Below are 21,619 nucleotides of genomic sequence, written 5' to 3'. Positions count from 1 at the left end.
CTGCCACCTCGAGTTCCGTCCTGAGTTGGAATCCTATCAAGGTTGTGACTTCACGCAGTGGGGTGGGCGACTCCGTCTGCACAGGTTTCCTCCACAGACTCTGTTTTCCATTTACTGGGCCACTTTGCCTTCGTCTATAGAGCCAATTATGAGCAGTTGCTCACATGCTCTTGAGGCAACATTATTATGTACTAGTATCAATCAGCTACATTCAGACATCTTCCTTTATGAGGCGCCACATGTACGTAGCTCTACTGAGAGGACAAGGTCTTGAGGATGAAGCAAAATGTATTACACCAAAAGCTAATATTATAACTACATATAGTATCATTTTAAAAATCTGATTTTATTCATTTTTCTAAATAGAATGAATAAATCACTCAGACACATGAATATTTGTCACTCAGACACATACAAGTGTAAATTGTGAACACTGACCAAAACAACAAAATCTCACCACAACAAATCTGGTACATATAGAAATTTTATGACTAGATATCTGTGATCCCAATCATCTATGAACTGGAATACAGAAAGTGACAACAACAAAGATTATCATGACTAGAAATCTACAATTCCCACACATACGAGTGTTAATTGTGAACACTGACCAAAACAACAAATCTCACCGCAACAAATCTGGTACATAGAAATTTTATGACTAGATATCTGTGATCCCATTCATTACAGGAATTCAGAAAGTAATTGACAACAAAGATTATTATGACTAGAAATCTACAATTCCCACACCAAATTTGAAATCTGTAAATATTGACAGCTGGTTCGATTTCAAATCTGTCCCATTCAAAAGCATGGCATAAGTGTCCCTTTAAGAAATAGTTAACTTGCTGATCTTCAGCGCCTGACCATTCAATAACACCTGTTTTTGAGTGCCTAACCGAAGTAGTAGATTGCCAACTAACACTCCAGTCTAGCTTATTCTTCATCAACACTGCCCTGCCTGTCAATCAACGGAACAATGTATTTTGTGAAAAACTTAGTTAATGCTGGTTCAAGCTCATCATCCCAATACTTCGTGTCAAAAGGCACCGTAATAACAAGCATGTCACACTTTGTGTAAACTACAAAGTCACAAGCTTCTGTTCCTGTGACAGCCATTCCAGTCTGAACTTGAGCATAATAGCCATCTGAAGAGTGTTGTTTTAATTCAGTAGTGCCATTTTCATTCTTGACAAGATATTTCAACTTATTTTCCCCGAGCACTGTTGCTATGTCCAGGTCTTTGACTGAGGATGGACACTTTATTTCAAGGAGTTTCCTTGAATGACATGAACAAGATACAATACCATCGGGGCTGGCCCTTATATAATACTTTGTTGGATGAACAACAAGCCCTGACTCGTGCACAGTGAAATCTCTGTGTTGGGGTTTTGCATGCTTTGTGTACCTTAATCTGGCCTTTGGCTCTGAAGCAATGCCATATTTGAGACTAGCTTTGTTAGCCATTTTTGGTTTTGTCGTTTGAAGATACCTGTAGCCCATAACTTGGTTCACAAGACGCTCAGTGGATATTTTAGCCCCTCTTTCATGGCGCAAGACTTGTCCAGCTATACTGCCACCAAGGCTACCCATCTTCTGTTTAAACCATTCAACATTATTACTCTGTCCCTTCGTGATGTCTTCAATTTCAGCGCGTGCATCGTCAGAAAAAGAAAAATTTAAACCCTGGTGTAATGCAATTGGCAAAGGTTTTGTTTTTACAGTTTCTACCCTTGCTGGAAGTATAGCAGGATCAAGAGCATCTGCTTTGTCTGGGAGTACAGTAAGAGGTGGTGGTGTAGGATTCCTGCTGTCACTAAAGTTTTCTGGTGTTAAAACATTGACAGCAGGAACATGCTGTCCAAGGTGTTGCGTTGCTTGGTAAAGATTGTCCCTGAGCTTGAGGATCAACTGAGAGCTAGGCTGCTTGGATACCATTGATGGCAAAACATTAGCCCCGTATTCGTCAAGTGTTCTGCGTTGAGTGGTGATTGCCTTCTTCTTCACCCTGATGTCATCCAAACGTTTTGGAGGCACATTTGAACCTGAAATGATATGATTGGTGGCAAGAAGTAAGAAAATGAATAAACTGCCAGTTTGGGTACCACTGAAATATTGAATTAATCCAACAACTACGATACATGATGTGTGTATTTAGACAACAGTTTACAAATTATCATTCTTCTCATGTAGCATGATGACAGGACCATTGATAGGAAATCCTGACCACTAACTGCCAATGCCATGCCTTAGGCAGATGAATGAGTGACATAAATTGAGACTAATTTGGCAGCTCACTGTGCACATGTAACCAAATTTTCACACTGTGCTCCTAAAACTTACTGATTTTTAGGTTGCACAAGAAAAATGTACAGTTTATGGAAAGTGGAATTTGTGTTCTTACGCAAAAAGCTAACTTTGAGCCCACTAAAAAAAATCACCACACCTTACATACCTTTGGGATTGGTCCACTGGCAAAGTTTGTCTGTACATGATGGATCATTGGGAAGCTGTGTAAACCCTGATGCCACTAGATCTGCTAACTGGAAAAGTACTGCACCTATGTGGCCACATGACTGACAGAAGCTGGAATAAAGAAAACATTGGTTGATTCGGTATTGAGTCATAAATGTAGTTTACTACTTGGACAGTCATCGCACTGGAAATTATGTACTGGTACAACAGACATGTGATGTATGTAACACTTGACTTTGCACTTGCACTGGGACCTTGAATTCCACAAAATTCAATCTGCTTGAATTCCACAAAATTCAATCTGCTGTGCAACCAAAACAAAGAAGATAAATTGAAGAAATGCTTTATGTGACAGCCCAGTTATGTATTTACTTGACTTACCCAACAGTGCATGTACAATACCCTCCATGAGGCTGGCCAGTTAATGAATCCAGTATGGCGAACACCACCTTCACGTCGTCACTGGATGAACTTTGTGATGCATTACACTGAGCCTGCACAGCTATAAATGTATTCTCAGACATGTCAGATGTGCCAGGAGCTGGACTGGTATGAATGAGCATTGAATGTACAAAGTCTTTCAACTGATAGGGTCTAGTTAATTTATACATTCGTTCTTCTGATAGACCAATGACCCTAGTCTGGCACAAGTACTTTTTGACAATAGATTCATCCACATCAGGAATTTTTTCGAGATCTTTTGTCCATTCCTTCAAAGTTGCCAGGTGGGCAGGAGTAAGGGTCTGGAATTCAATCAGCTGTTCTTTAGATAAATTGTGGTTGTCTAAGTGTGGAACTGCAGGTTCTTTTTTTTTTCCTGTGGTTGTGATAGAAAGTTTATTTGAAAGGATGTTAATTTTTGCTTTCTTGCCATATTTGATGTTGATGTTATTAGCGTTGCACAAATTGTTAAGTTCCTTTAACGGCAATCTTGAAACGTCTAGGTAGGTGGATGGGCCAGGATTTCGTTTTTCCTTGGTGGCTTTCGGCATTCTGAAAAAGGGGATAAGATATCAATAAAAATGAAAAATAAATCAAGGCAGGCCTCAGTCTTGGTCTATCATCAGCTATCAGCAGGGACACCCAATTCCCAATGACCAATACCATATATGAACCAGTTATGACCTATAATTACTTGGTTTTTCACTATCGGTAGGCCCTAGCCTAGGCTTAAGGGGAAGATGTGGACGAATTTGACATTGAAAAAAAAATACAAAAATTTCTCCCAACTCATGATGAGCTATTAATATAGGCATAATATCAGCAAACTGCTTTTAAAGAGTCTTTAGACCACACCCACCACAACATAAGATCATGATTGATTCAGTGATGATCATGAGATCATGATGTACATGTATAGGCGTTGTCTGCTATTAGAAGAGGGCAGGCTCGATGATAACCTGAAGTCAGTGAAGATAGTCTACCAGTTTTAGTAGATATCACGATATTCAATGGCCAAATAAAGGGGTGTTTAGCCCTGGGCATGTACATTGCATTGTACATTACACACACTAACGCCTAACAACATACCGTATACATCATGTATATCGTCACCGTGTACTGTACCGATACACTGCATGCATTTTGCATGCATGAGTTCGCGTTCATGCGTTTGCATGAAAAATACTCGCTCTTCGGTGCATTTTCGCTAACTTCAGGCGAAGTTTGATGACCGGTATGATGTGGCTGAACTAAGCCTGCAATCTAACACATTATTGACGTAATCACGACCTTAAAATAAGAATATTCATCGGGATTCGACTTACTTCAATGCATTGTTTTGTTTACATTCGCAACCGGATCTCCCCCACGGCGCGGTGCATTGTGGGAATTGTGAATCGCGTGAATACACTACATAGACTCCATGTTTGATTTGACGTTCTTTTGATGATATAACAAAATCCCCAAGTATATTTAGACACACGAATGCAACCCCAAGGTTTCCATTCAAAACAAGCCTACTGACTAAAATGGAGGGCCAATTAAACCCTGTTTTCTTTCCAACTCACAGTTTTTCATAAATCCAGTTGACCATGCCATATATATTGTATATTATTTTATAATGTGCAAAATGGTGTAAGTGCATCCGTAATGATAGAACTTTTACATAAGAAGAAAAGACAAGCATTCTCTATGTAATGTAAATACCACTATTATGTGCAAGTAGGATAAGACATATTTTGTATTTGTTGAATTATTTTTGATACACATTTTATATTGTCAGCATTTATGAGTGATCACATCAATTAAATTAACTTTTAGCTCGCTTCCGAAAGCAGTTCCTCCAGCATAACATCTGCCCTTCATGGGCACAACACATTTCATAACTGCTGGACCAATTGAGTTGAATCCAGGTATACATCTACCCTTTTCTAATGACATCATGAACATCAATACCGATGGAAAACGTTGAGCGAAATAAATGGTGAATACCTCTACAAAGATCATCGTTTAATCTCACACTGCATGTGGTGTATAAGTATAATGTAAACCATCTAATTTTTGCTACCACTTATGGGTCATGAAAACAAGATGCCATGCCTGCCATTGTTGCCTTGTGTATCTTATAACAGCCATGCCCTCTATTTTTGTAACTTGTTTAATATGTTCTTATATCAATGTATATACATGTACCTATATGTAAACTGTGAGGCACAAATCTCAAAACTCAAATATTACCTCAGACATTTCATTGCACAAAATGACTATGCAACTGCTGAATTATTTGTGATCTCAATCATACATTGTCCACATTTATGATATATTTTTCGATAACTGCACTTATTACTTTTAAGCACTATATCAGATGATTATAAATTAACGTTAAGTAGAAACCTTTTCTCAGAAAAACATTTTTCATCATCAGGGTGAACCAGGTGCAGATTTAGGAATCATGCACCAAACTACTAAATCACAAACTATTATCACTGATGTTTTCTTGGGCAAAATTGCGAAGACAGCTGATAATTCTTGATTATTATTTTATATTGTCTCAATTTATAAATAAGTTTTGGACAACTCCACATATTCCTCAATGTCCAAACACCGTCAAGCCTAGTCTTCATGATTGTCATTCCAGTGGACATGTACAAGCCAACATGCCTGTCCTTGTTGTCAATGACATTTTTCGTATTAACAGTAACCTCAATAATGTGACTTATTAACACTTTCAGCGCCATCCGACGTCATTTTACGTCTTGCAAGTTCACAGGGTTGAGCCATCCGACGTAATATTACGTCGCATTTTTAAATTTCCCGCTTTGTCTTCGAGGCGACTAGCAGCGCAGTATAGGGGAAAATAATTTAACTATACAGCGCTTGAGGTGATAGTATGATGTTCAGCCAATGTGCTATTTATAGCCAAGATCGTCTGCATTCGAATAGGCGCAATGGTGGGTCGAAGATTGATGACGGGGGCAGATGTAGCCGAGAGTATGCCAAAAAGCGGGGGTTTTCGGAAAGACACCAGATATTACTGTTCTATGTGTGGGGTACCATTGTGCAAAATCAAGTGCTTTGCTGACTATCATTCCAAATTAGCATTGTAAAGAGATCTAATAAAGAAGAACCAACACAGAAAATTTTATGTAATTATCTTTATTCCTTCTATTATTTTCATAATTTTGAAAAAGGGTAAAAAGGGGCGTAACCTTGGCCCCTGGGGGAAGTACGCTAAATATGGCTGGGCGCTGAAAGTGTTAAGAAATGATTTCCCCTATATGTATATCATGAAATTGCTTAATATCACTATAATTTTGGACTACTGATACTTGCATGTACCTGCAATTACTCTGCATATTGATGGAAAGCAATAAAGATGACATATTTCTCGATCGATCAAATCCCTAGTCTTGTATCATTGAATTGAATTATTCACATTACATTGACAGTATGGACTTCAGCTGGAGAGCAACTGATTGTCCATTGATGAGAAGATGTAATATTCAGATATTTTGCTACTAAAGTCTTATCTGAATCTCATCAGTGACTCCCTCCAGCACTTTTTGAGCCTGATAATGATGCAATACTAGCATGCCACCCCTAACCTATTTCCAGAATGTTGGACACCATCTCCATCACAAATGTCAACTTTGGCCCAAGACGAGGACCACAACAACCAAATATGCTGGGTGGATGACAAGATAGGCGAAGTTCGACCATGTACTCTATATAATATAACCAGAATAAATGTACACCACAAAAACTGCCAATGGTGACATTGATCAATTAGACTGCAGGAGCCTTATGATTTTGACATTGACATGTTTGAAAGACACTATCACAGCCATTCACCAAAGACTGCAGGAGCTTCATGATTAAGACACTGTCACAACCATTCATCGAAGACACTGTCACATCCTAACCTGCCAACAACTATTAACTTCAGTCCTATGGCAGAGATGAAGTGGCTTGTCGTTTGAAGGTCTACCAGTGTTCCCCACAGCCCTTCTTCCACCATCGTGGCTGCAAGCCAGAATTTACGTCGCAAATCATGGTGCAGGGGACAGTCTTGTAGGATGTGCATCAGTGTTTGCACAGCTTCTGCCTGGCGTGCATTGGCATTGCGATGTGCCTCTTACTCCAATTCGCTTTAGGTGCCCACTCAGGCCACAGTGCAGTGAAGACATGTTGCTTCCTCAACCTTCTCACAAGCAACATAATGTCACAAAGCGTCCTACGCCTTTCCAACAAAACAATACAACACAGCTATAATAAACATACCACCCAACACAAAATTGAAAATAATTTCAGATTTATTACCATTCACCAGTGATTAGGTCAACAATACAAGTACATGTACCATCATAATCACCACATCCACATAAAAACACCCAAGTCTAGTCTTCACTTGTACCAAAACTGCTGACAATTTCCAGAACCATGTCCTGCTGCCCTGCACACCTGACAGACCGAATATGGATATTGAACAACCACATCTTCAACTTTCGATGTACGAGCCCCTGGTAGCTTGAGAGCAATCTTCACAAGCTGTGTCAACACCTTGCTTCCTTCCAAAGTCGGGTGCAATCCATCATTGCGGCTAACCAAGTCTGTTTTCGCTGGCCTTTCATCCTGGCTGCTATCTTTCTGCCCACGGCCTCTACAGAAAACACGCTGAAATCATAACACACACTTATTAATAACCAAGTCCTACACTTGCAAATCTTACGTTCATCACAAATCAAACACTTCACACCATCAGTATCTCCACCAGCAAAAATATACAAACTTATTCAACCAATTTACTTGTAGTTGTCCACCTTATTCAGTTGCCTGTAAAAAGGCGTGTTTTAAAATGGCCGAAGTTTAATTTCGCAAACCATGTATAACATCCCCGCCAAGATCAACATACACAAACATTGCATATCTTCACCGCATAAGTCATCTTTAATGCCTTGATAGCCTCGTTGATCTGCTTGGCCTTCAACCACGCTTTATCATCCATGTTCCTCGGAGGAATAGTCGAAATAGTCACACACGCATTTGGTGCAGCACTTGTAACATGACATACAATTTCCTGAAAACAATACAGAGACCATAAACGCTATTTCAAAACCCGATCAACATCCTCTTTGAAACAACCAACTTAATCAAGCAATTTTATACTTGAATTGAAGTTGTCCATGTATTGTCTTCCAATGTTTACAATATTTTGAAGTAGAAGTTCAATCAAATGACTTCACACCAGGCGGAGGAAGTCACTGCAGCCACAACAAACCAAAGTACAACGAACAAAAGAACACATGGTATGCGAGCCATGCACGCCTTTGTTTGCTGCTGGAGCCTGGTTTGTCATGTTTGTTGTGGCTCCCAGTCCCAGTGGTTTCCTCCACCTGATGTAAAGGAATCTAATTCATTAATTGCATGTGTTCCGCGCATTTTACCGATCTGCGCTATGTTAAGATTGCGCTGCGCATTCTTAGGATCCGAAATTGCGCGGCAATCTCGAGATCGCGCAAGGGAGTTGGGGGGGTCTTGCGAGCCAATGAACGAATGATGAATGATTGTCCTGCAAATAATATAACTGACTTATTATGTTCTCTCCGAGAATTTGCAACATCAGACTGCATAAATTCTGATGAAATATATGAACTACGGGTTGCCATTCCAACAATAATCTTCCGCACGGATCATGGGCTTGAATTTTGTGAAAAGTCCCATCAACTTCTGCAATGTTACAAGAAAACGAGGACGGGAAACTTGGTGTGAAAGAAAATGGTGTCCCCTACGTACTACTATCACGAGACACTAGTCTCCCTTGTCCCACAACAACAGGTAAAACTATAGTAGTAGAATTCGTTCTATTGTTCAATGATTGTTCAGGGATTGTTAGATTTATGGTAAGGGCCGGTGTAACATCTGTGGTTGTTCCCCATGTTTCAGTGTTTCCAAACAATAGGCAGCTAGAGAGACCATGACTTTTCAATAGGGGGGATACACAGAAAAACTCGTCAATCTATTTTTGAGCGTTCCCAAACAATGAGGGGAAACACTCAAAAACAGAAACACTCAAAAACATTACACCGGGGTAAGGGGCCGTTCATAATCATCAATGTGAATAAAGGACACTTAGTGCGAAAGAAAATGTTGTCCCTACGTTATTCGGAGTTTAGTGTCAAGTATTTATAGATTTGTAGTCGATTTTTCTCGCTGCAAACAAACTACGGATTTTGTCAACTTTCGAGGATACGCTGCCCTAATTATTCGGAGGACTTGTCTGTGAGTGGCCCTGCCAACTGACCAGGGAGGTATTTCTCCAGAATTCTTTGGAGCAGGTCAATGAAACGAGTGAGAAACTTTGACTCCTGAAAAACTGCCACCATATTTGGCATACACACACACACGCACACATTGCATGCATTACTCGGTGTAGGCCTGCCAGCAGAGATCGTTACGTAACTCTGTGCACCATTTCAGGACAGACGTTTTTCATATGCAAAGTACACGATGACGAACTGTGAAGGAACACCGAACGGCCCATGCCCGCACAAGGAAGCCCACTTGGATGTGCGCCTGAGGCAGGGTGACCTGTTTCTGTGTGGTAAATGCAATGCCATCCGCTTCCCTCAACAGGATGGACAGATTGGGTCTGGTCAATCACCCCCGTCAGGCCACGCCGATAAGGGGCCTGCGGGACAGAACGACCAAAACTCTAGCATCAGAAAGGTGACTGACCTATCCGAGCTATGTCAATTCATAAAAGATCCGAGTATCACTGATGTGTTTGTGTCCTCAGTGGATGCCATATACCGATATGCGCTGGATGACATTAGAAAGGTGCTTGTGTTAATGGATCAGGGAACTTTGTGCGAGCTGCGTAGCAAAATGCCCTTGTCGTGTGTAGACATGTTCCCACAATTCAAGGATAGACGGCTGATAAATCGGCAAGCAAAGCATAAGATAATAGACGATGTGCTCAATGTTGGCAATAGTTTGGCCAACAAAAAGCCAGTGAAAGACCTTGATAAAATGTACAAAGAGGGTGCACCTGTGAACAATGAGGATGGCGCAAAAGAGCAGGACGGTGACTCTTTTACGATCCTAAGAATACCGACCGCCTTGTCTCCTTGATAAGCCAGATTGCTTTGCAAGCCGAAAGGCTTACACGCCTCGAGTCTGAGGTGAGGACACTCAAGGGAGAAAACAAGCGCCTGACCGCATCCTTGGAGGCGTTGCACCCGGTTACCGCTAACGCTGGCGCCGGGGTTTGCAGTGACTCGGAGGATTCGGAGGATTGTGTTTCGGAAGTGTCTGAGGCCGAAATGGACATAGTTGGTGGCGCCGAGCTTGAGTCGGGACACGAAAGTGCTCCTGGACTGCCAGACTCGCCTGCCACTTCGGTCGATGCAACTGTTGACGTCGACGTCAATCTGACCGGCTTCACCGTTCCGACAGTTCAGCGGAGAATTCAAAAGCGAAGGAAGCGGAGACGGGCTGAACCCGCTTTGAAGGCCTCGACGAAACCAGCTCCAGCTCCGTCGCTACCCTCCACTAAATCGGCATATTTAGGACGCGTCAGCCCTACTCACTCAGTACGCGATATAAAGTCCCACATTGTCGCCCTAGGGGTGAGGGGCTGTGAAGTGGAACTGCTTGCTGATAAACAACATTACCGTGCTTTCAAAATGGATATTCCGAAAGCCGACTATAACAAGGTTGTAACTGAATCAGCTTGGCCACTTGGCATGATCATCCGGCCCTTTCGGGCTCCCAGAGGCGCAACACCGCCTCTGGGACGAGTGAACAGTCGAAGCCGCCAGCCACAAAACTTAAGACTGCTCCGGCGCCTGGCGATGACAACTCGAAACGGTCAGGGTACTCCCGCCGCTGGGAATACCGTCCACGCGGCCCTCGGCACACGGCGGGCCGGTCTCAAAATTCGTTCAACGGACACTGCTCATACAATAGTAACCGTAACGGAGGCAGATTCACCGAGTACAGAGATAGCGGCCCCGACTATGAAGAACAATATGAGGGTCAATATGAAGGACAGTACGAGAACGAAGGTCAGTACTGGGATAACCGGTCCCACCGTTGGTTCTAATAGCATGGATGAACAGTCCGATAGACGTACTGTCTACTGTGAGAGTTTTAACTGTCATGGCTTAAAGGCCAGTGCACCATACATAGTTAAGAGACTTCGGGGCTGCTCAGTCCTGTGCCTATCTGAGACCTGGCTAACCCCTCTTGAGCTGCCATTGATTTCCGATGCTCTGGCCGCTGTGGACTCCACGTTTGACCCCGCTTCGTATAACATATTTTCAAAGTCAAGTATGACTGACGTTAATGAACACCATGTAGGCAGACCCTTTGGCGGGGTCGCTATTATTTGTAAGAACATTGATGGCCTAACCTGGCGGGAAATTGATATTGATAATGACCGCCTTATTTGTGTCTCCCTCTGTGATGGTTCTACTGTTGTACAAACAATTTTAAATGTCTACATGCCATACTTCGAAAGTGCCACACATGACAATATGGCTACTTATTGAGTGTCTTGATAGTATTCAGTCGTGTATTGATGAAAATGGTGCTGCTGCCCCTCTAAAGGTGTGTGGTGATTATAATACCAAGCTGCCCCGCGGCGATACACTTGGGCGCTCGTGGTTCAAGCGTAAAGGTTTTAACATGTATTCTAAGTTACTGTTTGATTTTATCTGTTCCAATGATATGGTTTGTGCAGACTTCAATTCTAGTCAGACATCCGATTATACGTACTTTTGCCATAAGAGAGGAGTATATACCTGGATTGATCATGTTCTTTGTTTTGGCTATGATAACTGTGACTGCAAGATTGTGGACCTAGAGGCTTGTAATGTCAGTGACCATTTGCCACTGAGGTTTATGTTTACATGTTCTGCTCGGGCTAAGTTTAGCGGCACGCGTTCCCCTCAACGCGCCAGTGAGTTTATAAGATGGGACAATAGTGAGAAGTGTGCTTTGTATAACTCTCTTTTGTGTGAAGAATTGTCCAAGATACCGATTGGCAAACTCGGATCTATTACGAGTAGGGTCGAAGCCAGTTCTATGGTTGATTGTATGTTTAAATCTGTTGTAAGAGGCTTGAAAAGTGCTGCCAAACAGGCGGGATGTGCTGTTTCGCGTCGGTATAAACCTAAAGCCCACTGGAGTGCTGACCTATCTTATTTGAGAGATGTTAAAAGGTTTTGGTGGCAAATTTGGTGTGATAATGGCAGGCCCAGACAGGGGGCTGTCTTTGATTGTTATAAGTTCGCCAAAAAGAAGTTTCGCAGATCCTCGCGCCAGTGTGTAAGAAAGGTGTTCCGTCAGCCTGTTAGGACTCTTAATGGTCACTTTCGAGCCAAGAATATGGGCAGGTTTTGGAATTTATTGAGAAGAAGGCCACCGGTCAAAAGAACGGCACTTACTGAAACTGATTTTTCGGACCATTTCAGCTCTATTATGCAAGATGATTACGACTATGATCCCGAGCAAGCTGCTGTGAGTGAACAAGTTAGAAGTAGATATGAAGCGAATGTATATAGTCATGATAAGGTTGTTATTAGCTCGGAACAGGTTCACAAAGCCATTTTGGCACTCAAGCGTGGTAAATCTGCTGGCATAGATGGCGTTACCTCCGAACATCTGCAGTGTGGTTTGTCGCTCACCCTGTGTAAAGTACTAGCCAGCCTGTTCTCGGCTATGCTTAGTTGGCACGTTGTGGAGTCTGATATGCGCCTTGGGGTGATTGTCCCTGTCCTGAAGAAACCAAGTTTGAACCCTGACGACGCCGCCAATTATCGACCCATAACTGTGGGTACTAACTTTTCCAAGCTGATGGAAAGTATTCTTAAACCTGGTTCTGTGAATTGTTGTGATTCCCAATTTGGGTTTCGTGAAGGTCTTGGCATTGACCAAGCTTGTTCCTTCCTCCATGACAGTGTTAGATATTTTAACGGTAAGGGTAGCCCAGTGTATGTCTGTAGTCTTGATGCACACAAATGTTTTGACAAGGTCTGGCACGATGGCCTTTTTTACAAGTTGATACACAGAATTCCTCTGTGCCACTGGCTCTTCCTGTATTCATGGTACATTAATTTAAAAGCCACGGTTAAATGGAACGGGCAATTTAGTGACTACTTTCAGGTAACTAGAGGTATCCGTCAAGGTAGCCTGTTGTCACCTATCTTTTTCATTATGTTCCTTGATGATCTCTTGACTGATCTTTCGAAGTCAGAGCATGGGCTATGTATAGCTAAACATATTTTTAACAATTTTGCATTTGCTGATGATGTGACACTGCTGGCTGCCAATATCCCTGGTTTACAGGCTCTCATTGACATGTGTTTCGTCTACGCTGATAGATGGCGTTTCACCTTTGGAATAGCCAAAACACGGTGTGTAATCTTTGGGGCTAACAAATTTGAGCAGAGCCCTGCTTGGCTGCTAGGTCCCGATCAGATTTTAAATGTAGAACAAGCTGAGATCCTTGGAGTCAACTTTACTGCTGGTCTTACGGGGGGCTCTCATGTCGAGAGAAGGGTCTCGGCCGCACGCTGTAGAGTTTACGGCTTACTCCAGAACGGGATGTGTTATCCAGGTTTATCTAGTGAGGTAAAAACGTTTTTATGGAACAGTACTGTCCGACCCATTCTTACATATGGTTGTCACTTTTTATATTTGCGTAGTTTGGAGAGGCAAATTCTCGAAAGATTCCAGAGCAACCAAGTTAAACGCCTCTTGGGTCTTCCTAAGAGAAGCCATCATTCCAAGCTACTGGAAGCCCTTGGAATTGAAAGTATTAGCAACAGCATCAATGATTCAAAGTGTTCTCTCTTCAAACGAATCTTCCGGCATGATTCCCCCGCCAGAGCCCTGAACTGTGTTCTTTTGGCAAAGTGGGCCTCTGGTGCCGGGTGCATAAAGGGCACCCTTCTGGATTCTGTGATCGATCTCGGTGTGGCGCCCGCCTCCCTAGCGTTCTCTCCTCGGTGTCGCTCGGCTGACCGTCCGGTTGTCCCTGCTGCGGAGGATGGGATTGTGGACTCATTACGCGGTCTCCTCCTCAGCAGCGGGTACAACACGAGGGGTTCGGCTGAGCACACCATGGTGAGATTGCTCACACAGGCTTTTTAATTCAATCTGTTAGGTTATACCATGGTGGCATTATAATTTTATATTTTATTATTTATATTTATAGTGCCTCCATGGTTATACCCGGTACATTTAGTTTTAAATTTGTAAAGTATTGACTGAACTTGTTAGGTTGAACATTGTAGTTTTAAACCTGTAAAATATTTGATTCTCCTTTACTGGAGGTTTTAATAATAAATAAATAAAAAAATAAATATTCATTAGACAATAATCCCACCTTTGGTGACAAAGAAAATGTCGTCCCTTGTGGAGAGCAAGTCATATCATATTGGTCAAAAAGTGTCATTGTGAGATCTGTTCACATTATCAAAGGCATGGCCGCATTAATTACCACTGCTAATTAGGCTTCTGAGATGATGATATATTCATATTTGACTTGACACAAGCCAATTATAGCACTTACTAATTATCATGATTAATATTCATTGATAATTTTTGGTGAAATGATCACTATGACAGAACGCTAATTTACATATAATTACCAATTACCAATTATCAATTATCATTAATTGGTGAATAAACTAAGTTCCATGACAATATTGTGCGACTGTAAGGCCATACTTTTTATATTTGTTGGATTACAAATCCGCCGACCATCCTATTTGAAAAAGTGAAATAAAAATAAAAGTCCCGGTAGTACGTTTTTGACGAAGTTTTTTTTTCCCGCCGATCACAAATTTCGCGCCAATCCATTTTTTTTTCTCATCGGTCGAAAAAAAGACGCCGCCGCTCAGAATATTCTTGTGTTTTTTCCTCGTCATCTTCGCTCACTTGGCAACTTTGTACCCAGAATCTTTATCTAGGGGCGAGCCCAGGTCCGTATGTGTATGAAGCCTATGACCCTCGGGACGAGGTTACTGACACCACGTGACCTCCAGCAAAGATGGATGGCGGGGACGAGAAGGTATGGCTGTGGGTTTCTGTTTTGAAGGGGCCGTGTCTCCTAAAAAGTGAGTGTCTGTGAATAGACTGTCTCTGTCATTTTCATACTGTATAAAGTGTAGGCCTACATACATGTGTAGTACATACTACATGCACTGCCACTGTGTCATGTCAGACATGTGTGACTGTCAGTGTCACTTTTATACTTTGTGTTGTAAAATGTAAACATGGCGTACTGACATATTTTAGTAGTACATGTAGTATATTTTCGTCATGTAGGCCTACACACAGTGCTATTGTACACAACAGACGCACTCTGTGCATATTTTAATCTTCAACTGTCAGTGTCATCGTATCATCATTTCATCAATCAAGCCCTTGTTTGTGTTGTCATGTTACATGTCTGGCTTTGGACATCATGTTCTGAAGACAAATGTCACAACCTTGCATGCCATGGAGACACCACTGTATGGTGCTGACATCTGGAGTGTTGTCGCGAGATAAGTTCGAACCCAGGTTGTTGTCGTCGTTGTATTAAAATATTCTGAAGTTTATCGAATCGTCTCTTCAAATTCTTCGTGAAATATTAGTCAAGCAGAAGACAAGGACGAATAAGAAGAGGATCCCTTCGGAACGGGAACCCTCAGGAACATTTGGTATCAAGAGCGTAGTTTAAAAATAGAACTTTAAAGACTAAAAAATGAGAGTAGATGAGTAGACGACAACCCGCTCCCAAGAGCACGTGCGAATTGGCCCTGTACATCGTGTGTACATCGTCGATACATGGGGAGTGTAGTGCATTGCAGTATAGAAAAGCGTGTATAGACAATCGAATCGGATCGAAGACAGTTAAAAGTTGATCATGGCTACTGGTGGTAGCAGTACGGCTGTCAGTGGTGATGGCACGACATGCAGGCTCAGCAGCTAGTCCAATGACATTGTTAAGGATAGTACACCTCTTGGCACGTTGAAAAAGGACAAATCCAATGCCAAACGTCGGTTTACACGTACAGAAGCCGCCCTTTACGTACAGCTTGGAAAGGAAGGGTCCACAAGAGGTGAAATAGTTGATAGTTTTGACCGGTGCTCTGGAGCATTTGATGATGTGATCACCATGTGTGGTAGGCTGCAAACAGTGTATAGTATGACTAGTGACAGTGAAAAAGAAGACGCAGTGCTGTTGGAGACATTATCGTTGGAAGATGACTTCCAAACAGTAGAGATGCTTTTCAATGAGTATATGGCGTCCAGAGTAACTCCAAAGGAACGCAGTAGCAATAAGGCAGTGGGAGGTTTAGACAAAACAGTCGAAGATTTAGAGAAGGAAATCCAGGCGATGGGTTCGGAGATCGAGGAAATAGAGAAATCGATGCGTGACAAAGCTGCAAAAAGGAACACGCCGAGTAGGGGCAAATCGAAGGAGAAGCAGTCTGGTCAAGATGATGTGAAACAACCGGAATCGGGATCAGTGCTACCTCAAGAGGAGAAGAAGTTCCACTTCAACCTGGAGGCAAAGCCGTTCGAAAGAAAGGAAGAAAAGCCCGAGTTACCACAACCAGCGAGCAGTACTCCCTTAAGAGGGCATCAAGATCAGGAATGGCAGTTTGAGCAATCTTCATCCCATGTGACGCCGTTTGACCCAACAAGGTTGCTGTCAAGAGTATCGATTCCTAAATTCCAAGGAGATAAACACAACTATATCTCTTGGAAAGCTGCCTTTATGGCCTGTGTTGACGTGGCTTCGATCAGTCCAGAGTACAAGTTGCTTCGTCTAAGGGAAAGCCTCACAGGCGAGGCATTAAAAGTAATAGATGGCCTGGGACACTCAAAGGCAGCATATGAAGCGGCAAAGATGAGACTTGAGCGAAAGTATGGCGGGGAGAGGCGACAGATCATCCTTAGGATGGAAGAGTTGGAAAAGTTCAGACAAGTGAAGGATGGTAACCCAAAAAAACTAGAAAAATTTGCAGAGTTGCTAGATGTCCTGACGGTTAATTTACAGGACGCTCATCAAGAATCAGAGCTGGGAGGCGGCTCCCTTTTCATCACGTTACAGCGGAAGCTAAGTGAAGCCATGCTAGCGAGGTTTCACAGATGGGTACATGATAATAGAAAGGAGAGGACAGTTACTACTCTGCGTGAATTTGTCAACGAAGAAACTGAGTTCGCCATAGATGCCGCGGAAGCAATTCATGGGTTAAAGCGAGAACGACAGTCCGAGTGAAAGGACAGTTCAACTTCAAGATCGTCATTTGTGACAGGCCATCAGTCAGCGCCGCCAGGAAAAGGACTGAAATGCACAGAATGTAATAGTGGAACAACTCATGGATTGTGGGCATGTAAGGTATTTCGGGATAACCCTGTTGAACAACGTTGGACAATTGCCAAAGAAAAACGAGCTTGTTACAGGTGCCTTGGTCTGAGACATGTCGGGGCAAAATGCGAAAGGAGCAGGACCTGTGGGATCGACGGCTGCAAACAATCTCACAATCGATTGCTGCATCAAGCAAAAGAGAACAAGCCTAAGGCAAGAGCGGAGTCGGCAAATGCAGAGACAATGATGTCTACCAGTCCGAAGTTTGTGGCCATACGAACTATCCCGGTGTATCTAGTAAGCGAAAAAAAGCGCATAAAAGTTTACGCCTTGCTTGATGACGCCAGTTCGAAAACATACATCAACGAAGATGTGGCGGCGGAATTGGGTCTTGAAGGAGAGAAAGAGACATTGACAGTAAACGTCTTGAACAACATGAAGGAAACTCTGAATACCTCATTAGTTGACTTTAGTATCTGTAGTCTTGATGGGAATGTTTGTCAGAAGGCATCGGCCTACACGACACAGAGGTCGGTGGCAGGAAACCTCCAGGTGATCGATTGGAACCGCCATAAGAAAAAGTGGAATCACTTAGAAAAAATAGACTTTCCGAGAGAACTTTCGACTAGGCCAGTCGTGGATATACTCATCGGAGTTGATCAGTCAGACTTGCTGTACTCCATCACAGACGTCCGAGGAAAACCTGGGGAGCCAGTGGCAAGGCTCACACCTTTAGGCTGGACTTGTATCGGGGATCCAGAGGAGGACAGTAATGCTAGAGATATGCCTAGAGATAGCACTAACTTCACGCTTTTCTTAGATGATTCCAGTCTAAACCAGACAATACGAAGATATTGGGACATTGATGAATCTCAAGACACAGAAATTGTCAAGTTAGAGGACAAGGAGGCCATGGAAACCATAAAGTCCTCACTTAGTTATGATCGTCGTCGCTACAAAGTAGGCCTTCCGTGGAAAGCTACTTCATGCAAGGACCAGGTTCCAGATAGCTACAAGATGGCTCTTCACAGATTAGAAAATACTGAAAAAAGGTTGGAGAGAGACGCACCTGTTCGAGAGGCATACAGCAGCGTGATTGGGGATTACGAGAAAAAAGGCCATGTCAGGAGGCTACTTGAAGCTGAGAGAGAACAGCCAACAACAGCCTGGTATTTGCCCCACTTTCCAGTGCTAAGACCAGATAAATCGACAACAAAAAAAGGTTTGGTTTTTGATGCATCGGCCAAGACTGGACTATTTACGTGTTTAGCTACAAGAGCTGTTCACTTGGAGCTTGCCTTTAGTATGGACACTGATAGTTTTTTAAATGCCTTCTTTAGGATGGCTTCGAGACGCGGACTCCCAGGAGATGTCATATCAGATAACGGGAGTAATTTCATTGGAGGAGACAATGAAATGGAGGCTTTAGCAGCAATCGACAACCTCGACAAGGACAAGATACAAAGTGCAACATCGAGCTATGGTGTATGTTGGCACTTTCAACCCCCTGTGGCACCACATTTCAGTGGGGTTCATGAAGTCATGATAAAAGCGGCTAAACGGGCAATTCACGCGATACTAGGCACAGCTGACATCACTGACGAGGAGCTTCTGAGTGCAGTTGTTGGCGCCGAAGGATTGATTAACTCACGTCCGCTAACTTATCAATCCATGAATCCAGTTGACATTGTACCACTTACGCCCAATCATTTCTTGCATGGCAGCCTTGGAGGCAGGTTTGCACCGGAGTCCGTTGACACTACTGACTTTAACCCGAGAAAGCGTTGGCGCAGAGTGCAGGAGCTTGTCCGTCATTTTTGGAATCGGTGGATCCAGGAGTGGCTGCCAGGATTAAGCGCAAGAAAAAAGTGGAGAAAGGACCAAGGTCACATCCGTGTAGGAGACGTTGTAATTGTCATGTCAGATAACATGGCAAGAGGAAAATGGCCGCTAGGACGGGTCATAGAGACACATCCAGGGAAAGATGGTGTTGTCCGGGTCGCTCAGGTCAAAGTTGGAGAGATGGTGATGAAACGTCCAGTGGTGAAGCTTTGTCCCTTGGAGCACTTCCGTGACGACGAGGCTGACTAAAGAGACTTGTGTTTTTTTTTTCATAATGCTGATGAAAATTAATGGGTTAACATACCTGGATTAGTGTTAACCGAGAGACTGTTTTTCTACTAAGTACAATAGTAGAATAATCATAGCGGATATAGTTATTGAAGAGACTTACTCTTTTTAATTCGTGGATAATCTAAAGAGACTATTGGTGAGACACTCTAGTGTTAAAAAGAGTGTACCAGTACTTGAACATTCCTGACTTTTTCAAGAGAGATGGTATCGAGTGGAGTAAAGTGACTTTTCCGAGTATCGAGTCGGTGTCAATATTCCTAAACTTTGACAACAGCACCCGCTGACTCGTAGAACATGGATTCAGAAGCAAGGATCTAATAGTGCAAACTGTGTTTCAAATCATTTGGCAAAGTTTTGAGCAAGCTCAAGGTTTAAATTGGTTGTGTTTTTTTTTGCAGTCATCAAAAGATTGTGTGTGGGTTTTTAATGGGCCATTAGAACCTGAATAGTTTTTCCTCTGCATGTATCAGTACAAATTTGGGGGTTTTTTTTGCAGAGCTTGCTGGAACGATGCAAAATGTGTTGAGACAATTTTCATTGGACTTTAATAAGCTGCAGTTATAGACTGCTGCGCTTTATTGGAATACCAGATTGCCCTGAACCTTTTTGGACTTGCCAGTATTTCAGGAAGTGAAGTGTTTAGTATAAAGTTGCATTTAGTAACAGTTTACCATTCGAGGCGGATGTCTAATTTTTAATTCAGTTATTGTTGCATTTCATATTCGTTCTTTTGAAGTACATTTTAGATATGTACTCCTGGGTATTGGACTGATGATAGTTAAATAGTACGTGTTTGAGTTGTAATTGGGACACCCCAAGGAGGGGAGGATGTTCTGAAGACAAATGTCACAACCTTGCATGCCATGGAGACACCACTGTATGGTGCTGACATCTGGAGTGTTGTCGCGAGATAAGTTCGAACCCAGGTTGTTGTCGTCGTTGTATTAAAATATTCTGAAGTTTATCGAATCGTCACTTCAAATTCTTCGTAAAATATTAGTCAAGCAGAAGACAAGGACGAATAAGAAGAGGATCCCTTCGGAACGGGAGCCCTCAGGAACACATCACTTTGATTATAAATCTATTCTGATTATTGTTCTCTTTCAGGACTGATAATCGAGGTGATCATAAGGTTTACAACAAACTTATCGACGTTATGAAGGAAAGGAAAATTGGTTTTTCCAACCAGACCGTGAAATCAACTGGAGCGAATGTTGTACAGACTCTTTTTAACGTACTGTGGTACCTTGACTATCACCATGCCAAGTTCCAGAACAGATCAATTGACATACCAGCACCATTCAGTCAATTCCATGGATACTATAAACATGATACATCACACAAGAAAGAACCCCAGGTAAATCTTCTGTCTGATACAATGTAGTGATCAGGACCAGGAAGAAATCATTTTTGGCATTTTGTTATAGATGGTACATGTACATGTAAATCAAAGCCACGATTCAAAGCTGATACTCTGTGAAGATAAGGGCCTACCCTGGAATGCCATTCTATGCTGGTACTGGTGTTTCAGTGCAAATTGCCTAGTATCAAAAAGTTTTTTACTTCTCGAAAATAATAAATGATTATTTTATTTCTTCCACTTGTTTTTCAGCTGCAAGCTTCTGTCCTAAAGGAGCATATGGACCACATTGCCGAACTTCTGATGCTTCCATGGTTCCAGCACCAGGATTTTGTGGACTTCAAACTTAGGGTCGAAGGCTTGTTGAAAGCGTTGGAGAAGTATCGGACTTTCCTCCAGGAACAACAAGTCAGAAACACTGCTGCACACCATGTTACAGAGGCTGGCATCGGTTCACAACCTATATGTCATCGAATGGGAAAGAACACTTCGAGACATATTGCAGGTATAAATGATTGTGAAGCGCTTTGAGACTGTTTACAACAGTATATTAAAGTACTACAGTGGTCCGGTCCGGATACCGAGGTGGTCGACTTTATACTGAGGGCCAGTTTAAAATGGAAATCAATGATAAAATATTCAGGACTGGTCCAAAGCGGTCCACTTAGATGAGGTGTTCCACTCACCGAGGTGGTCCACAACCGAGGTTCTACTGTATATAAGAACACACGTTTCCTTTTTCATTTCAGGTGTTGGTGTTGTAGATAGGCGATATGAAGCACTGAACAATGCTGTTTCTGAAATGGATGTGTATCAGCCCCTGTCATTACTTGAGTATG

The 21,619-nt window shown here is 42.5% G+C and overlaps 1 protein-coding gene and 1 long non-coding RNA gene across 2 annotated transcripts in view; both read right to left on the bottom strand.

The window, feature by feature from the left end:
* Positions 1-330: 330 nt before the first annotated feature.
* Positions 331-4,275, bottom strand: LOC135499736 (uncharacterized). The gene is made up of 4 exons (XM_064790675.1): positions 4,242-4,275; positions 2,857-3,468; positions 2,456-2,586; positions 331-2,045 (listed from the first exon to the last, which is right to left on the bottom strand). The coding sequence occupies exons 2-4, from the start codon at positions 3,465-3,467 to the stop codon at positions 937-939; spliced, it is 1,851 nt and encodes a 616-aa protein (XP_064646745.1). The 5' UTR covers position 3,468; positions 4,242-4,275; the 3' UTR covers positions 331-936.
* Positions 4,276-7,261: 2,986 nt separating this feature from the next.
* The window catches only part of LOC135499999 (uncharacterized), a 102,111-nt gene continuing 87,753 nt past the window's right edge, over positions 7,262-21,619 (bottom strand). Inside the window, exons 2-3 of the long non-coding RNA XR_010449380.1 lie at positions 7,829-7,993; positions 7,262-7,590 (exon numbers count right to left, since the gene is read on the bottom strand). This is a non-coding gene — a long non-coding RNA (uncharacterized LOC135499999). The remainder of the gene's footprint in view (positions 7,591-7,828; positions 7,994-21,619) is intronic.

The sequence above is a fragment of the Lineus longissimus genome, chromosome 15 (genome assembly GCF_910592395.1).
Source record: "Lineus longissimus chromosome 15, tnLinLong1.2, whole genome shotgun sequence".
NCBI lineage: Eukaryota > Metazoa > Nemertea > Pilidiophora > Heteronemertea > Lineidae > Lineus > Lineus longissimus.
Note: the sequence above shows the minus strand (reverse complement) of the source record. Positions and strands in the feature narration are given on the sequence as shown.